The 18,152-nt window shown below is 56.7% G+C and overlaps 1 protein-coding gene across 4 annotated transcripts in view; it reads left to right on the forward strand.

The window, feature by feature from the left end:
* NFATC1 (nuclear factor of activated T cells 1) overlaps window positions 1–18,152 on the forward strand; it is a 101,884-nt gene that overhangs the window by 69,091 nt on the left and 14,641 nt on the right. For 2 of the 4 annotated variants that reach the window (XM_081252764.1, XM_081252765.1), the window contains exon 9: window positions 3,404–4,069. In XM_081252764.1, the coding sequence (XP_081108890.1) occupies window positions 3,404–4,069 (666 nt within the window). The remainder of the gene's footprint in view (window positions 1–3,403; window positions 4,070–18,152) is intronic. The other 2 variants (XM_081252767.1, XM_081252766.1) reach the window with 2 other exon arrangements.

Genomic DNA, 18,152 nt, shown 5'->3' on the forward strand with positions numbered 1-18,152 from the left:
GGGACCCTGGACGAAAGGGGCGAGCTGGCCCTCGTGCCTGGCTGAAAATCCAGTGCAGGAGAGAGGCACCCAGCAGGGCTTTAACTTAACCTGCTAGACACGTATTTCCTTAAGGTCCAGAGCTCTGAGCCTCAGCACGCTGATGCAGAATTTAACCCTTGCCATTCCGGACGCCACAGGCCACACGAGCAGCTTTCGAATCCGCCCCCTCCCCCACCGGGTCATATGGGTTTGTCGGGGCTGTTTTTAGTGACAGCTGTGCCCGCTGGCCGTTTCTGGATGATCCTGGTTGGAGGCTGCCCCCAGCTCCGCAGTGCCGTCTGCAGAGCCACGTCCTGGAGCCTGAGGCTGTGGGACCAGAGGCAGGGCCGCTTGCGCCCGGGAGAGGCCGTCTTGCCTGTGCTGGAACTGACGGCCACCTCCACACCCTGGGCATTGTCGCGGGAAGCGGGCGCGGCACGTCACACGTTCTCTGAAATGTGAGGACGTGCATCTGTGTCAAGGCTGCCCCAGGCCGCTCCCCTACCCCCTGCCCGCCTCCCTGGGATGCCCAGCTCGGGGCAGGAGCCCATGTCGGGCTGCATACAGAGCTTGGACCCAGCAGAGACCCCTCCTTGAGGTGGGCTTCCACGCAGGGACCCCAGCCGGTTGGTGCTCGCGGCAGAAACCCCAGGCTGGGACTTCCCTGGTGGCACAGTGGTTAAGAATCCGGCTGCCAATGCAGGGGACACGGGTTCGAGCCCTGGTCTGCGATCCCACATGCTGCGGAGCACCTAAGCCTGTGCGCCACAACTACTGGGCCTGCGTTCTAGAGCCCTTGCGCCACAACTACTGAGCCCACGTGCCACAACTACTGAAGCCCACGTGCCTAGAGCCCGTGCTCCACAAGAGAAGCCACCGCAATGAGAAGCCCGCGCACTGCAAGGAAGAGTGGCCCCTGCTCGCCACAACTGGAGAAAGCCGGCGCGCAGCAACGGAGACCCAGCGCAGCCCAACTTCATGAATAACGTCATTGATTTTACAACAAGAACCTCCGGGCTGCAGCAGCTGCTGCCACAGGCGTGCGGAGGGGGAGGGGAGGGACCCTCGGGTCCTGAGGGGCCACCTGACGAAGCCACAGGTGCTTCTGCACGCGCACTGGGACACGGGGCCACAGGCACATCGAATCTGGGGGCCCGGCCTGGACTGTGAACAGCCCCTGTACCAAGTGCCTGCCCCTCCCCTGGGGCCTCTGGTCCCTGCATCAGGGCACGTTCACGTGGGGAATCTTCACACCCTCGCGGCGGAGGAAGCCCTCGGAGCCACGAGAGACACACGGCTGCTGCCGGGACCTGCGGGCGTTTCCCCAATGTGTGAGCCACACGGACATCAGTGCCACCTGGGGACAGTGGACAGCGGCCCTTCTCAGTGTCCTGCCGGCAGCCAGTGACACTTTCCCTTGAATCCAGTCCTGTGGGGCCTCGAATGTCTCATGCAGAGCCCTAGCTGGCTGTGAGAGAGAGAGGAAGAGAGGTCCCTCCCCCAGCAAAGGACCGTGAGTGTGGGCACCGGGGCAGGCCAGGCCCTGTGGGGAGTCGGCCTGGCTGATGGAAGCCAACCCACACCCCCGACAGAGCAGCCGGGGTGAGGACGCCCCGTGCGCCCTCCGCGGGCTCACCTGCCCCCGCCTGCACTGCCCACACCCGCTGTGCTGGGTGCGTCCTGTCCAAGAATGCTGGGCACACCGGGCTCTGGGCATCCAAGGCACCGCGCCCTACGGCGCAGGCCTAAGGCCTCGCAGCTCTCGGCCCTACGTGACTTCAGAGACAGCGAGTGGCCGACCGTGGCTCGGCCTGCAGGCAGCAGGGAGACTTACCGCGGCGGCCCCGCGATGACCATCCCCCGCGTGTTTCCTCCCTGCCCTCCAGCTGTCAGCGCCACCCGGGGACCAGGCGCCTCCCTGCCCAGTGTGCAGACACGTCAGATGCGGGAAGAATGACTGGAAGCAGGGCCTGGGAGGTTGGCACAGTGAGGGCGAAACTAAAGGAAACAGCTTCTCTGGGAACCCTGAGTCGAAAGCCCAGGGCCTGGAGATGCTAAGCGGAGCTACGTGCTCCTGCATCAGCGGGTCTGGAGTGTCACCTGGGTCCCAGCCATGTGGCTACCGTGCTGCAGGGGCCCCTGCGGACAGGCTTCACGAGAGGCTGTCTTCCTAGTCACGGCTGCTGTGGATTCGCAGGCACCCGGCTGTTACAGAAGCGATGTGCATCCTTGCTGGCTTGAGACCTTTGTTAAAGCAAAGCTACGTTTGGGAGAGAATCTTTATTTACTTAAGGAGGAGGCTGGGATGGCGAGGGGCGTTCCCTCCGTGTGGCTGCCCCGGCCGCCAGGAATCCAGCAGCACACACACGAAGAGGTGAAAATATGATGAGGAGAGCTCTGATGACAGCTCATTACCCATCCTGCGTTCGCTGCGGCAGCGCTGGGCATCTGTTCTGCATTTAACTGCACTCTTACCAGTCGCTCTCGGGATAATTTGACCACCGGGATGTCTCCTGTAAACTGGTGTAAGAGGCAGGAACCAACGAGAAAACGGGGCACAGGAAGGAAGCAAGGGCGGGAGTGGAGCCCAAGCCCCTGTGCAGACCCCACGGCACATCTGCTCACCTTCTCCCCGGCCCTCTCGGCGCCTGGTCTGGCCCACGGCCTGAGGGGGAGTGAAAGGGACCCTCCAGTCCCCACCATGCCCTCCTCCCAGCCCGGTTCTCTGCACCGCCGGCTTCCTAGCGAGGGGTGGACGGGGCAGTGGCCTGGAAGCCGTCTGGGGGCTTCCAGCTCAGCCCCAGGAGCTGCGTGATCGCTGGTGGTGTGTCGTCTCCAGTGGAAACGAAGCAGCAGGAGGGAGGGATGGCATATTTGCTCGAGTGGAATGGTTTTCCTCGTCGAGTGGCTGAAGGCTTCTCTCCTACAGCAAATGGACACTCGTCTTTTCTGTCAGATTTTTACTGACTTCCAAACGCCATCTTACTGTTCAAGTTCACCAAATGTCAGACATTTATCAGATAGGGCGTCAGTAGCAGCAGAAATGCAGTAGTACATCCAAGTTAAAAATTTCCCTTTGATTACTACAAATCCACGGGCCCTTGGGTCCAAGGCTTCTCCTGCAGTTTGCGAATGGATTTTTATAGCACATTAGTGCTGGGGGAGATTCCAAGGAAAACAGTGCTCTCGGTATGAGAACCAGCTGCAGCTTTCTGGAGCCGATGACTCACACCCTCTTTAATTGGGTGGGAGAACCAGGCAGGAGACACACAGGGACTCAGTCAAAGCGCTGTTTGTTTTTGGAGGGTATCCTAGCCACAGGCCCGCCCCGCGGCTCCCATCTGCAGCTCGTGTTTATTTAACTTCTTTTTCTTTCTCACAGTTCCAATCATAAAAACGGAGCCCAGTGATGATTACGAGCCTGCCCTCACCTGTGGACCAATGAGCCAGGGCCTGAGCCCGCTCCCCAAGCCCTGCTACGGCCAGCCGCTCGCCCTGCCGCCCGACCCGGGCTCCTGCCTCGCGCCCGGCTTCCCGCCCCGTCCACAGAGCAGCGCCAGCCCCGAGCTCCACGACCTCTCCTGCGCCCCCTACGGCCCGGCCACGGCCGGCCCGGGCCACGGCCCCCTCGGACTTCCGCGGCCAGTTGGCGGGGTCCTCGCCGGCCAGGAGGCGCCGAGACCCGCGGGCGTGCCTCCCGGGCCCCCCCAGCCGCCGCCCCCCGCCCCGCTGCAGCCACAGGTGAGTCCGCCGTCAAGTGGTAGCTGCTCCCCGGGGTGCCGGCCAGCGCTCTGTCCCCACAGTCCCTCCTCTCCGCTGCCGCCCGGGACCCAAGAGCCGACCCGCCTGCAGCCCTGCGGCCCCGTGCGCCCCCCTGGGACGGGCCACCAGCAGCACCAGCCGTCCGAGGTTCCGAGCAGCGAGCCTGCAGCCGCCCGGCCCCTGCCAGCGCCCGAGGTGCGTGAGGACAGTAATCATAGTCTGGCCCCCATTCCCGTAACGGTCAAGCGAGAGCCTCAGGAGCTGGACCCGCTGGACCTGGACGACGGTAAGTGCTCGCGGGCAGGCGCGCGGCCAGCCCGGCACCGTGGGTCCGCTGCGGCAGGAGGGGTGCGTGCACCAGCCGCCCAGCTGGGGTGCGCCTGGCGTGTGTCCTGCGGGACGCTCCTGCCGCCCTCAGTGGCCCCTGGTGGCCAGCAGTGTTGCCGCCAGCCAGCGGGGTCGCGCAGCTCTGCCCGGTGGGGGCCTGTGGCTGTCGACCCTCGGGTACCCTGTCCGCGGGGTGACACAGGGAGAGCTCGGGGTGCCCGGGTGTGCCGGCCCTGGCCGCGTGGAGCACGGTGCCCCCGGGCGCTGACGTGCCCTGTTAGGAGGCGAGACCGCCCTAGGCTCGGCCGCGGCTCCAGCTTCTTGATTCCTAGTGTCTGAACCGCTTCTCTAGTTGCGTAAACCGTTTTTACGTATTCGCGCAGCTGAAAGTGAGCGACTTGCACCCTGTTCAGCTCGTGAAAACACTTTAAGCACGTGACAGGCTTGTCGGAAGCTCAGTGATCAGACGATGAGGAGCCGGTGGCTCCCTGGACCGGGGCGCAGGCCCCAGCACGGCACCCAGACTCCATGGAGACGCGTACAGGGTGATTTGGAAACCAGGCGTCCTTGAGACACCTGCAGTCAGGCTAATTCGTGTAAAAATCTGAGCCCTAAGGTCTTCCTATAAAATGAGAGCAGAAGGCACCTCGTCGAAAGATTTTTTTCTCTTTCCTTTGGGAAAAGGTGCCAGGGGCCCCGTGATCTGGTGGGTAAGAGGTCACCGGTGCTCTCGTGGGCCCTGCGTGGATGGTCCATCCGTGTGGGCACACAAAGCCAGCCTGGAACAAGGCAGAGAGAACCCGTCCCCCAGGGGAAGCCGCACTGGGCTGGTCTCAGAACCTCTGCCTGAGGGGCCCCGGGACCACACGTGTGCCCTGAAAACAGCGGGCAGGCAAGCGCCATCAGCGGGTGGAGGGCCGGGAGAGCCCGTGGGGGACGGGGGCCCAAGCCCAGCTGTCTGCTCTCACCCGAAAGCTGTGAGGCGGGGCAGGGCCTGGAGGAGGGAGACGGGCGCCTTCTGCGACCCCCGCCCAGATTCCAGCAGGACCACAGCGGAACTTGCTGACGCAAAGCAGACGTGAGGGCCAGCGTCCAATCTCAGACACAGGGGCCACCTCGGCCGGATCCTGGGGTCAAAGGCAGAGTCTGTTCTCGCTGCAGGCGCCAGGGTGAGCGGGGGTGGGGAGCTGGGCCTCCCTCCGTCCTGACCGCCGTCCCGGTCCCATCGTGAGCGCAGGGGTCTGGTTAAGTGAGCCTGGCACCTCCTGGGCCGTGACCAAGCCCCTAAAGTTGCTGAGGGCCCAGAACGTGGTCCTCAAGGGAAGAGCCCCTGAACTCTGGGCGGTGCCTCTGAAAGCACTTCTGAGGGTGGGAGGGAGGGACCCTGGCCTCTCTAGGATCCCACCAGCACACCCTACAGAGGGGTCGCCTGCTTTGAGGGTGAGCATTTACAGAAGAAGAACACCTGAAAGAGTGTGGCCTTGAGTCAGGAAAGAGCAGGGGAGGCCCTGGGAGGGGCCTCACTGCCCCCCGAGCAGACAGGGACCTGTGAGACCCCAAGGCCTGGGGTAGCCAGGCTGACGGGGTCCAGCCCTGTTGCTGGGCTGGGGGCTGCAGCCGGGGTTTCACCAGCAGGAAGACCCCCGTGCTCCAGGCCCGCCTGCACCTGAGTGTCAGGTGGGGCGGCGAGCAGGGGGCCCCGGGGGCACCTGCGGCCACTCCTGGGACAGCAGCTCTAGGGACTCTGTCCCGAAAGGATCCTTGTGGGCCCTGGTTTCTACTCAGTGTCCATCACCCGGGCCAGCTGTCAACGCAGCCTTTCGGTTTTGGCCACGACAGCAAAGTGACGTCGGCTTCCTTGGTCAGGATTGGGGTCACGGTGTGAGGCTTTGCCAGAAAGCGGTGCACACGTGTCCGTGAACGTGCATGTATCTTCACACCACCCCCACGTGTGGCGTTTCGGTGCCACCCTGCTTGTCCCCAGTTAAAGCCACGCCAGGGTGCAGCCCTGAGCGGCAAAGAGTAAACGCTGCCCTGGCCCCGGGCAGAGTGGCCCCGACACGTGCCTGTGGGTGGACATCCCCTGCGTGGACGCTGCACCCAGCGTCCCCCTCCCAAGCAGTCTTTCCCAGAGGGAGACCCCCGAGGTGGAGGGAGGCCTCGGGTGCACACGCTGCGTGGCTGGGAGGTGGCCTCGCACGAGCCTGGCTTCCCTGCGGTGGGGCTCTCGGGCCCACGGGGTCGGTCTGAGCACACAGCCTGGAGGAACGGCCCTGGAAGTGGCCACCGAAAACTAAGGCTATGGGGCTTCTCTCCTGGAGTTGGAACCACACACCTTCCGGTCAGGCACCCGCCCCCACTCAGGAAAGCAGCTCAAGTGTTTATTGCTCTGTCTGAGCGGCTGATGACTCCCCGCGTCCACAGGCAGTTAGCGCACAGAAGGGGCCCAGCTCTTGCTAGAAGTCTTGTAGTGGAAGCAGCAGAAAGCACGTCTGTCCTCGTGAGAGGGTGGCCGGAGCTGTCAGCTGCATGCCGGGGGGCTCTTGGAGGGACCTTGAGGCCACATCTCCGTGCTCACCTTGGTTCCTCCGCCTGGGACCCGCCTGCTCACTTGCTCACAGGAGCTGTGACGTAGACACAGGTCAGTCCCTCGTGAGTCCTCAAAAGACTGACTAGTGCAGGATAAAGGCCCACATGGTGGGCGTGGTGACCTGAACCCCCAGCCTCCCCGGCCCAGATGCTGAGGGGCTCTGGGGCGGGTTCTTACTGGTCCCTGCTGACGGGGACGGTGGGAGGGGTACGCCGGTGTCGTGGGGTGGGTGTGGGCCCCTGAGGTTCCTGTACAGCTTGGACGCCTTGAGTTGGCACCAGTGACCTGATCCTTGGCCGGCCCCACCGTTAAACGTTTGTGGTTGAGGGGTTTGAAAGTTAGTTTGTCAAGAGGGACGATGTCCACACTCCCGCCTGTTCTGGGGCGGAGGATGGCGTGCCTCGAGGGGTGTGTGCAGAGCGCGGCCCCCAAGGCCGGTGGGAGAGGGAGCCGGTCGGCCGGGCCGATCCCTGATTTAGAAAAGAGGCCCCTGTGAAAGGTCTGGAAGGGGGCCCGGGCAGGGGGTCATCGGCCTCACTCCAAGGCACACGCGACTTTCCTTGTATGTCTGGGTTTTAATTGGCAGCCCAGCCCAGGAAGGGCAGAGAAGAGAAAATGGAGACGAGGGCGAAAAACTAAATCAGAAAACTAGACGCCGGTTTTAAGTGACCTTGACGGTAAAAGACAAAGCCTTCATCGTTGTCACTTACACCCGGGGAGAGGCGAGTAGTTGGGGTGGCCGACGACAGGGACCAGGGAACAAGGACCAGGAGGGGGGCGCAGGCGGAGGAGGGAGGGGGCGGCCCCTCCCCAGGCCTTGTCTCAGCAGGACGGGGTTGCTGGTTCTGGGGGGCGCTGGCGGGTATGACCTGATGTCGCCTGGGCTTTGCCCCGAGAGCCGTGGCGCCGTTCCCCCGGGGCAGGAGGGACCAGCCATGCACCACGGCTCATACAGCGAACTCAGCCCCATGTCACTTGCAGGCACGCAGAGCCATTGCGCGTCCCGACCCCAAGGTGACAGGTTAGGTAACATCCCGCCTGGCCTCAACCCTCACCACTCCCGCCCTCAGGGCTCTCGGAGGCTGATAGGAGCCGAGGCTGCAGTGACTCTGGCCCTTACTTGCTTCGTGGGTGCAACCACTCGGAGTCAGGGAGCGATTGGGGTTCCTCGGGCTTGTTTGTGATGCTAATGGCGCCAGGTCTGTGAGGAGTGAGAGCTTATTTCACATGTGTTCTGGTTTTTTATTTGGGTTTTTTGCTTTCCAGGAACGTAGAATGAAAAAGGCAATAATAGGATATTATGTCCAGCTCCAGAGAGCCTGGGGCATTTGGGGCACGTAAATGAATCATTTAGAGATCACAAAGGAGCTGTGCCTTACGCGGGATGCCACCTGCTCGGTCTGCGGAGTGACCCCCCAGATGTGGACAGTTAACGCACGTCCCAAGTTTCCATTTACCTTGAGGAAACAGTTCAAGTGCACGAGGACTCGCCTCAAACGAACCCCAACTTGTTGATAGGGTTTCTTTTTTTTTTTAGTTGTTTCTACTCTTCGGTTTTGTTTCAAAAGTGTCTGGCCCATAAATAGTTCCAATTATAATTTATTCTTTAGTTCAACAATATTCGTGAAATTTAGGCTCTCCATTCAGACTTCTCAATCATGGCAGTACCACGGCGTACCTTTTCTTTTAAAAATTAGCTTTATGGGGGCTTCCCTGGTGGCGCAGTGGTTGAGAGTCCGCCTGCCGATGCAGGGGACACGGGTTCGTGCCCCGGTCCGGGAAGATCCCACATGCCGCGGAGCGGCTGGGCCCATGAGCCATGGCCACTGAGCCTGCGTGTCTGGAGCCTGTGCTCTGCGACGGGAGAGGCCACGACAGTGAGAGGCCCGCGTACCGGAAAAAAAAAAATTTGCTTTATGGGCCTCACTTATTTTGAATGTAGGTGAAATGTGTCATACAAGCCACACGTGAGCCATTTCCCGGGTGTGACTTTTGGGACCTGCCCCTCGCAGAGCTGAGCTGCACGACCACACAGCAGCACCCTCTCCGGGGGATGGGTTGTCCTTGACCGACACGCGTGTGAGTGCGGGCGGCTCACACGCACACGCACGGTAGCCTGTGTGCCGCTTGCGTGCGTCTGCCGGAAAGCCGTTGTGAACGCCCCTGAAGCTCGCAGAGCTTATCCAGCCAGCGTTAACGTGAAGGGGCCCTGTTTTGCTGACATGAGGATCCCCCTTTGCGACCCAAGCGATGGCTCCCGGGGTGTCGGTTTGTCTGCCACCGCAGCAGCCCCTCCGCGTCGACCCCGCCCACCCGCCCACCCTGCGGCCTCGGCCACAGTCGGCCCTTTCGGTGCCCTGCAGGGGCTCTCGGGTTTCCACAAGTCTAGATGTCATTAGAACAGCAAGCAGGTGGAGCAGGCGGCCAGGACCGTGTCTGCCCCGCGTCTGGCTGCGCGTCCCCCGCGTCCCCCCTTCTATCCTGAGCCTGGGCTGCTCTGGGGGCGGACGCAGCGCTTTCCTCATGGAAAGTCTTGCTAACCTGGCCCAGGGCCCGGCTCTGAGGCCTTCCCCGTGCCTGGTGATGATGGAGAGAGCCTGCCTTGCAGGTCAGCCGCACGGGCTTGTTGACACTGCAGACGCGGGCTGCTCCCCGGGGGCGGGAGGACGCACTCAGCCGTGCACGCCGTTCCTGAGGGTCAGTCCTTGAGGTCCGGGCCCCTGGGGTGCCACCGGAGGCAGTGGATGCTGGTGGCGTGCTGACCTGCAGGCTTTATCTCCCGAGGTGGAGTGCACCAGGGTCAGGGCTGAAGCCGCCACCCGGAGGAGCGGAGCCCCCGCCCGCTCACTTCCGCTTTGCCCACCCGGCGGCGGTGCGTGCCTCCCGGGCGCCGGAGTCCGTGTGCACGGGGATACGGGGATTCGGGGCTGAGCTTCCAGGGCTGCTGTGCCTCCAAGTGGGTCAGACCGGTGTGCAGGCTTGGACGCAAGTCTCCGCCTCGTCCCCGACCAGGTGGACCCGAGCGACAACCAGTGCGTGGCGGGAGCGGTCGACCACTGTCAGCCCGCCACGGGCAGCGCTCGAGCACTGCGCGTCTGCTGCGCCCTGAGAGGTGTGTGCCTGCTGCTGCGGCCACGCTGCAGGGCAGCAGCCGTTAGGATCTGCCTCTCACGGAGGAGGAGGGGAAGGCAGGGACTGCTCTGAGGTGTCCGCTGAGTAAGGGCCTCTATAAATAGGGCACTGCCTCTGGCCTCGGGGACACAGCTTGCTAGGCTAGGATGTTGAGAGTCTCCTGCAGCTCGTATGACACTGCAGCTTAGGTGTCCAAGGTTCGGGGCGCCTCTCAGTTGCAGGAGGTAGACGCTAGCTAGAAGCGTGGACTGCTTTGACTTTCTAATCAAGTCTTCTCCAGCCCAGTTATTTTCTGTGCACTTGGAGGGGAATTTGGTGGTTTGCTTTCAGCTAATATTCACCTTCTCCCTTAATCCTAGGTCTTAGCTGATTTCCTTCTGTAGATGGGAGAGCTGTTTGACGTTCTTAATTGGAGGGAAAGAAACAGGGGAGAAAGTGGAGGGAAGAGCTAGAAAGGTCTTGTGGAACCAGAACCACTTAGGCCTACTTGGTGCCGGAAACACTGGCGACGGAAGCTGGCGCTCAGACCTGGCTGCGTGCAGGGCACTCGGGCTCCTTGTGGTGCGTCGTCTCCAGTCTCGGGCAGGCTGTGAGGGTGGGAGAGTGTTGGCAAGTGAGTGCGTCAGGACTGTGACGCAGTTTTCCAGTGTGGCAATACTTCTGCAGAGGCGAGCATCTTTCCAGGGGGATTTAATCAGCCCCGTCTCCGTTTCAGACCAGGTTGCACAACCTTGGCCTGGTCTCTGAGTTTTCCCTCTCTGATGCCATACATTTCAAAGCGCTTTCTCGCTGAAGAACGAGCACACCTGACAGATCCTCTCAGATCTGCGAGCCAGCACATAGCACACGGCTGTATTGTGTTCACCAGAGCACGAAGCCAGAAGGAAAGGTGTCCAGAAGCACAGGAGCCACATTCAAAAGCCCAGGTGATGATGGACCATCAGGGCTTGGCGTCTCTTTGGGGAGAGTGGTGACCAGGGCCACAGAGGGCTACGACTCGCTCTGCGGGGCGCCTGTGTTTCCACGACAGCAGCCAGGCGCGTGGCGGCCCTGCCCTGGAGCGCCATGCACAGGGTCAGTGGCGTGGCACTTCTAAGTGACCCCTGATACAAGAGCGCCCTCTTCATGTGGATTCCTGAGGGACAGAGAGTGCCTGGTACAGCCGTCCATCACGTCCAGGCAGAGAAGACGTGGATAATTGGTATTGGAGTAACCATCTTCCCGTCAGAGCTGAGAAGATTGTTCCCAGTCCAACCTGACACATCATTGCCAGCACACAGAAAACCCAAATGGCGAAAATAGTACCTGTGTGTGGCCTTTGGCTCTTTCCAGAATGACTTTTACATATAGTCTCTGTTGACATATTCAGCCTCACAGCAAACCTGTGAGTGGACAAAACTGCCGATTCAGCCCCAGCTGACAAAGACGGAGGCTGAAGCTTAGAGAGAAATGTCACTCGACCTGCTCAGGACACAGCTGATGAGTGACGGGACCAGGGACACCACCTTGATCCGCCAGCCCTGATTTCAACACTGTCTCTCTACTCTCAAGGTTGAGCTGTGTTATTGAGCTTTTTTTTTTTTAACCCACTAGAGATGTAGTGAGCAAAGACTCCTGCTCAGAAGTCTAGCTTTCAAGTATGAATTGGCCTTGCAAGCCAAAGAGAAGTGTGGTATATTTTTTTCTTCATCAGAGAATCTCTGGTTATTAACTGAGGCACTTTTGATGACCCAAGAAGGACTGGAAGACAGGTAGGACTTCCAAAATGGTGGAGAGAGGACCTCAGTGAGAGAGCACCCCCTAAAAAGCAGTAAAAACACTGATGAAACTTTCAAATCAATTATCCCAGAGTGTTAACATTAACCAGAGGCAGAAAAAACTGAAAAGCATTTATTCAAGGGAAACTGGACCTTGGTAACGAACATGGGATCTGTGGTGTTGTAATTTGGGGCTACTCCCATCCCCCGTCCCCAGCTCCATGGAGTGTAGCCGTGAAAAGCCAGCAGCTTCACTGTCAGTGAAGGAGGTTGGCCTCTTTGGGGCTCTGTTCAAACCCATCCCCACAGCACAGTCAGTCCTTCGACTGGTCGTGAAGCTCCCTGGAAAAGCCTCGTTCCCAGGGCAGCATAAAAAATAGCAGATGGCTGGGATCATGCTCACTGAAGCTGCCCAAGGCTGTGATCTCAATTAGGGCAAAGGAGCCTGGCCAAACTAGGTGACCACAGGAGATTCTGAAAAGCCCTGACATGCTCCCGGGGTTCTGGAAGACTGCACACGTGCACATGGATATGTGCACACTCAGGAAGACCACACACATGCATGTGGGTGTGTGCACGCTCAGAAGACCTGGGCAAGGAGAGGGCCCAGCCGTTCACCTGTGGCTCCTTCACCTTGCGACTGTACGAGCAGGAGTGAAGCCCAGGCTGACTGTGAACTGAGGGCACGTCAGAGGCGGCCTTTGCACACATATCTCCTCGACAAAACGGGGAGGCCTAATGGTTCAAGGCATTCAGAGAAACCTGACTGATCCTTGAAGGATGCTAACCTGAGGGTGACCCCTAGGAAGCCAGGCTTAAAAATAAAAGCAAGACTTGTTTAAAAAAGTGGAACAGAGAACTTAGCAGCTACACACTGCAGAGTTACAGAATCTATGGAATTAGTCCAGGAAAGTCACTAATCAAATAAGCAACAACTAAGGGAAAAAAAGAATCCAGCAGTAACAACAAATCCTGGATGGGGGAGGTGGGGGAGGGAGCTGATTCCAGAGTTGCTATAGTGTACTATCTCTAATGTCCAGTTTTCAACCAAAAAGTTATGAGACATGCAAAGAAACATGAAAATATGTCCCATACACAGGGGAAGAAGCAACCCGCATGCAGTGGACAATGTCCCTGAGAGGGCTCAGGTATTGGACTTCATAGCAAAGTAAATCAGCTACCATAGAGATACTCAAGGAACTAAAGGGAACTGTGTTTTGAGAATTAAAGGAAAGTGGGACAACTATGTCTGACCAAATGGAGATACATTTTCTAAAAGAGCCAAGTAGAAACTCTAGAGTTGAAACGTACAATAACTAGAATGAAAAATCATTAGAAGGGCTGAACAACATTTTGGAGCCAACAGAATAAAAGAATCAACAGACTTGAAGGAAAGTCAATAGGTTATCCAGTCTGAGGGATAGAAAGTAAAAAGATTAAAGAAAACTGAAGAAGTGAAACACCATCAAGCATACAAATGTGTGCATAATGAGAATCCAGAAAGAGAGGAGAAAGGGGTAGAAAAAGTATTTGAAGAAATAATGGTCAAAATCTTCCCAGATTGGAAGAAAAACATTGTAGACATCCCAAAAAGTCAACAAATTCCAAGTAGGATAAATTCAGAGATTCACATCATGGCCAAACTGTCAAAAGTCAAAGAAAAAGAGACAATTCTAAAAGCCACAAGAAAAAACCAAGTCATCAGGTACAGTAGGTGGAATCTTCAAAAAGATCAACAGCTGACTTCTCAGTAGCAGTCATGCAAGCTGGAAGGCCGTGGGACAGCGTCCTCGAAAGTGCTCAAAGAAAAAGACTGGTGACCAAGACGTTTCTATCTAGCAAAACTAGACTTAAAAATAGAGGAGAAGTAAGCAAAGATACCATAAGAGAATGTAGTGCCATCAGACGTGGCCTACAGAAAGTACCAAAGGGAGCCCTTCAGGTTGACAGTAACTCAGATCCATATGAAGAAGTAAAAAGCACTGGTAAAAATAATTACATAATTAAAAAAACAACATAAGCATTCTAAGAAAACTTTTCTTCTCCTAACTTATTTAAAAGAAAATACATAAAACGATAATTACAAAACTGTGCTGATGGGCTTATATAAAAATGTCATTTGTGTGACAGTGATAGTAGAAAGGAAGGAGATGGGAAGGAAGCTATATTGGAACAGTTTCTATATATTATTAGAAATAAGTATTAATCTGAAATAGATATTAAGTGTATTGTAATCTCTAGAGGAACAACTAAGAAAATGTTAAGAATATATGTAGTAAACAAAAGAAGACCAAAAAAAGCATTTAAATGATACACTGGAAGAAGTAAACTTAGACCCTTACCTCTCACCTTACGTGAAAAAGTTAACTCAAAATTGATCATGGACTTAAATGTAAGAGCTAAAACAATAAAACTTTTAGGAGATAACATATGAGAAAATCTTTGAGACCTTGGATTAGGCGAAGATTTTTTTAGATATGACACCAAGAAGACAGTCCGTAACATTTAAAAATTGATAAATTAGACCTCATCAAAATTCAAAATTTTTGTGCTTCAAGAGATACCATTAAGAAAAAGAAAGACAAGGGAATTCCCTGGCAGTCCAGTGGTTAGGATTCAGTGCTTTCACTGCCAGGGCCTGGGTTCTACCCCTGGTCAGGGAACTAAGATCCCACAAGCCATGCAGCATGTCCAAAAAAAGACAACCTACGAGATGAACGTATGATAAAGGGCTTATATTTAGAAAATGCAAAGAACACATATCTCAGTAATAAGGCAAAAAGCCTAGTCAAAAACTGGGTAAAAGATTTAAATAGACATTTCTCCAAAGAAGGTATATGAATGGCTAATAAATACATGAAAATATACTCAACATCATTAGTCCTAGGGAATGCCAATGAGATACCATTGCATACCTATTAGAGTGGCTGTAAAAAATAACAGAGACGATGGCAAATTTTGGAGAGGATGTGGAGAAATTGGAACCCTCACACATTACTGGTGGGGATACAAAACAGTGCAGCCACTTTGGCAGTGTCTTAAAAGGTGAACATACATTTGCCCTAAGACCCAACAAGTCTGTGCTTAGGCATCTACCTGAGAGAAATGAACACATATGTATGTGCACACAAAGACTTGCGCACAAATGTTCTTAGCAGCATTATGTATAATATCTAAACATTTGAGACAACCTAAATGTCCAGCAACTAGGGAATAGATAGAAGAAGTGTGATATAGCCATACAATGGAGTATTATTCAGCCAGAAGGAGAAATGAAGTACTGAGTCATGCTAGGACATGGATGAACCTTGAGAACATTACACCGAGTCAAAAAGCCAGACACAAAAGACCATGTGTTATGGTTCTATTTGCATGAAGATGTCCAGAAAGGCAGCTCTCCAGGAGCAGCAGGCGGCCTGGCTTGGGGAGGTTTCTAGGTCTGACCTCTCATGCAGGTTCATTAAGTCCAGTTTTGTTAAAACACAGAAGGAGAAAGGTGCTTTTGAAGTGAAGGCTTGTGTGTGTCGTGCGTGTTTCCCTCTGTATGTGGAACATGCGCAGCCCTCTTTCAGGGGTGTTGGGAGAAAATTCTAATTCCATTTTTATATGACACGAACATAATGCTGAAGGCAGAGCTTCTCTCATGGAATAAAAATGTGTGTGCTTCTCCGTTACTTAACTGTTTAGTTAAATTAAGGATTCTCTTTATCAAAACGTGGGCCGCATGCAGGACCAACCGCGGACGTTTGCCGACCGTGGGTGACGTGGGTTCTTCACGTAGTCTGGGCACACAGAATCCTGAGTCCCTTTACCTTTTTCAGTTTGAATTTTGACACAGCGTCCTTCCTTCCTTCTAGATTATAACGTGGACTCTTCCACGCAGTAAAGAACAAAGAACGTCTATTCCCCCTTTTAAAACATCCGCCCTTATCAGGCCCGGGGGACCCGACTAATCACGGCCTGGTCCTGGGACAATAAGCCAAGCTGGCGGGCCAGGCCCACCCCCCCCTCCCCAAGGACGCGGATGCTTATCGCTCCCAGAACCCGGTGGCCAGTTTTCTTTTGTTCGGAAGCAGCGGTAGACAGTGCTGGATGCCGTCCTAAGCCGGGGCCTGGGGGGCTTTATCGGCCCCAGCCTGCCCTCCCTCCCCACGAGGTGAAGGCTGCCCCAACTCGGCCCTATCGGGCCCCACAGCTGCTGTTATTTCAGATACGCAGGAAGGGTGCCTGGAAGAGCCCTGGGCGACAGCTAGAAACGTCTGTGATTCCCCCAGGCTCGTCAGAGGCCTGGCAGGAGGGAAGAGGGGGAGATGCCGCCGGGGGCGCATCTGCAGCAGACGCGGGGGCCTCGGCTGTGAACCGCTGGCCCGACGGCTCCCTCTGCTGCCCTGCCGAGGGTCGGGGCTCCGGGGACAGCCCTGTTTTAAGGCCTGCCCCGTCCTTTCTCCATAAGGCGGGTTGGCTGGCCGGCTAGTCTCAAGTCTCTGCAGAGAGTTTCAACAGAGATGGGAGCTGGGCCCCAGCAGAGGCCTCAGGAGCTGACATCTCGCCTCTGACTGCGTTGGAGATCGGAGCGTCCTGTGCAGACACGTGCGGCGTCTCCTCAGCTCGGGGACCAAAATCTAGGGAATGAGCAAGTCACCCGGTGAGGGGTCGGGGGAGCACCCTCCTTCCCCCTCAAGGGCTTTCTCTGAAATCGGGTTTTAGGGAGGACCCCAGGTAAGACAGCTGGCGTCCTCGAGTGTTTAGGGAGAGAAATGAGACTTCAGGGCACTTCCTCCTAATTACTGTCCCTGGGCGAGATTGGTCCGGGAGGGACACGGACCGTGGCCACGTGTCGGGGCCGCTGTCCGGCGGGGAAGGCCTGCCGTGTGCTGCTGTTGGCACGGCTCCTTGCTTTCACAGCGTCAAACTTAGAATCGCCTTTATATGCACTTTCCTTCTTTTTCCACAGTAGCTGTTGCCAGCAAGCTGTAAACTACCCTATATCACTCAGATTTAAGAACCTAAACTTTAAAACAAATTAAACTCTTGTTGACATTGTAATAAAAATCAGAATGGAACCGGGCGGCTCAGGAGAAGCGAAGTTCAGTTCTTTTTGTGGATTTAAGATTGTTTTCTGGGATTCGCAGGCTCCCAGCACAGCGGAGTGATTTCCTCTTGGCAGCCGGTCGGAGCAGAAGAGGTGGTGGATGTGGCTGGAGCGAGGTGGCCGCGCGGGGCGTCACCCGGGTGTTTGCTCTGGCGTCGGCAGGGGCGCTTGCAGCCGCCCTGGAAAAGCCGCGGCCGGGCCGCTGGTCCGCGTTGGAGGCGGGGTGCTGTGCAGGCAGTTTTAATGCGCTTTAGTTTGAGGAAAGAGCTCAAATCCTGTTGTCAGAATCTGTCTGTTAACTCGGCCTTCGGGCTGGACAGAAAGCAGCGGCTGAGAGCACAGGTCATCATCCTTCAGAGCTCGTCCGCTATCCAGGCCACGAAATGCGGAGCAGCCGCCGCCCCCAGCTGCAACCTGCGATGTTCTTGTGACCGCGTCCTTCCCTCGCTGGAAACGGTGGTTTCCACTGGATCACACGCCAGCTTTCCATCCTGCGAGCAGTTTCCTGCCGTGACGCTGCAGAATCACAGAGCTGCACGGAGACATGCGGATGGAAACTCCGCGATGGATGAATGTGACGAGCTGGGTGGGCTCCCTGCGGATGGGCTTTGACCTGGGCTTGCGGGCAGCCTCTCCCCAGCATCGCACCCCTGCCCTCACCTGCCGTGCCCTCTTCTGCATGGCGTCCTGTGTCTCTCTGCTTTCAAGGCCAGGTCGGCTCACGACCTCTGACTCATAACAGGCCGACATCCACCGGCCACCACAGTCAGCTGGAGCTGTCCGATCGCCACCGTCGCTAAGTCTTCAGAGCCGGCATTGGGGTCACCCAGACCCCCTGGCTCCTACCTGCCCCGCCGGGACATGGCGACACAGCGGACAGGAGCTGGGCCATGGGGCGCGAGCCTCGCTCCGCAGGCGGCGACCAGCACTTACTAAGTGGTAGGAAGGTGAGGAGGAGACTTAAAAATGCAGGATGACATTCCTTCACGGAGCCCTTCACTGTCAATGGCTGGTTAGAGGACCCCCTGGATTTAGAAACACGTCCTGCTCACCACGGGGAATTTTACAGACACTTTGGGATTTTTTAAGGAGTTTTCATCCCTTTGCTTGCATCAGTGATCTCCGCTGGACCAGGGCTTGCTAAATACACAGAGTGTTTTGATAAACGTCTTGCCTGTGCTCTTGGTTAGGAAGCTTGTCCGACAGCTCACGGAGCAGGGGACGGTGGCCAGCAGGGGAGGTGCTGAGCTCAGAGCCCCAGCTCCCGGCCTGAGGCTCCTGTCACCACATCTCGGATCTCTTCATGCCCTGTGACGGAAATGGGCCCCTGATTTATCCTTAAGCGCACTCTGAATCCTACGTGAAAGTCCAGCACGGTTCAGGCGTAGCGATGACCCCTCAAGGTGCCACCATAAGGCCTTACTGATCTTCAGTCTGAGTTGACACTTACTGTGAACCAATGTTCTACATA

The sequence above is a fragment of the Mesoplodon bidens genome (genome assembly GCF_964165515.1).
Source record: "Mesoplodon bidens genome assembly, chromosome: 13".
Lineage (NCBI taxonomy): Eukaryota > Metazoa > Chordata > Mammalia > Artiodactyla > Ziphiidae > Mesoplodon > Mesoplodon bidens.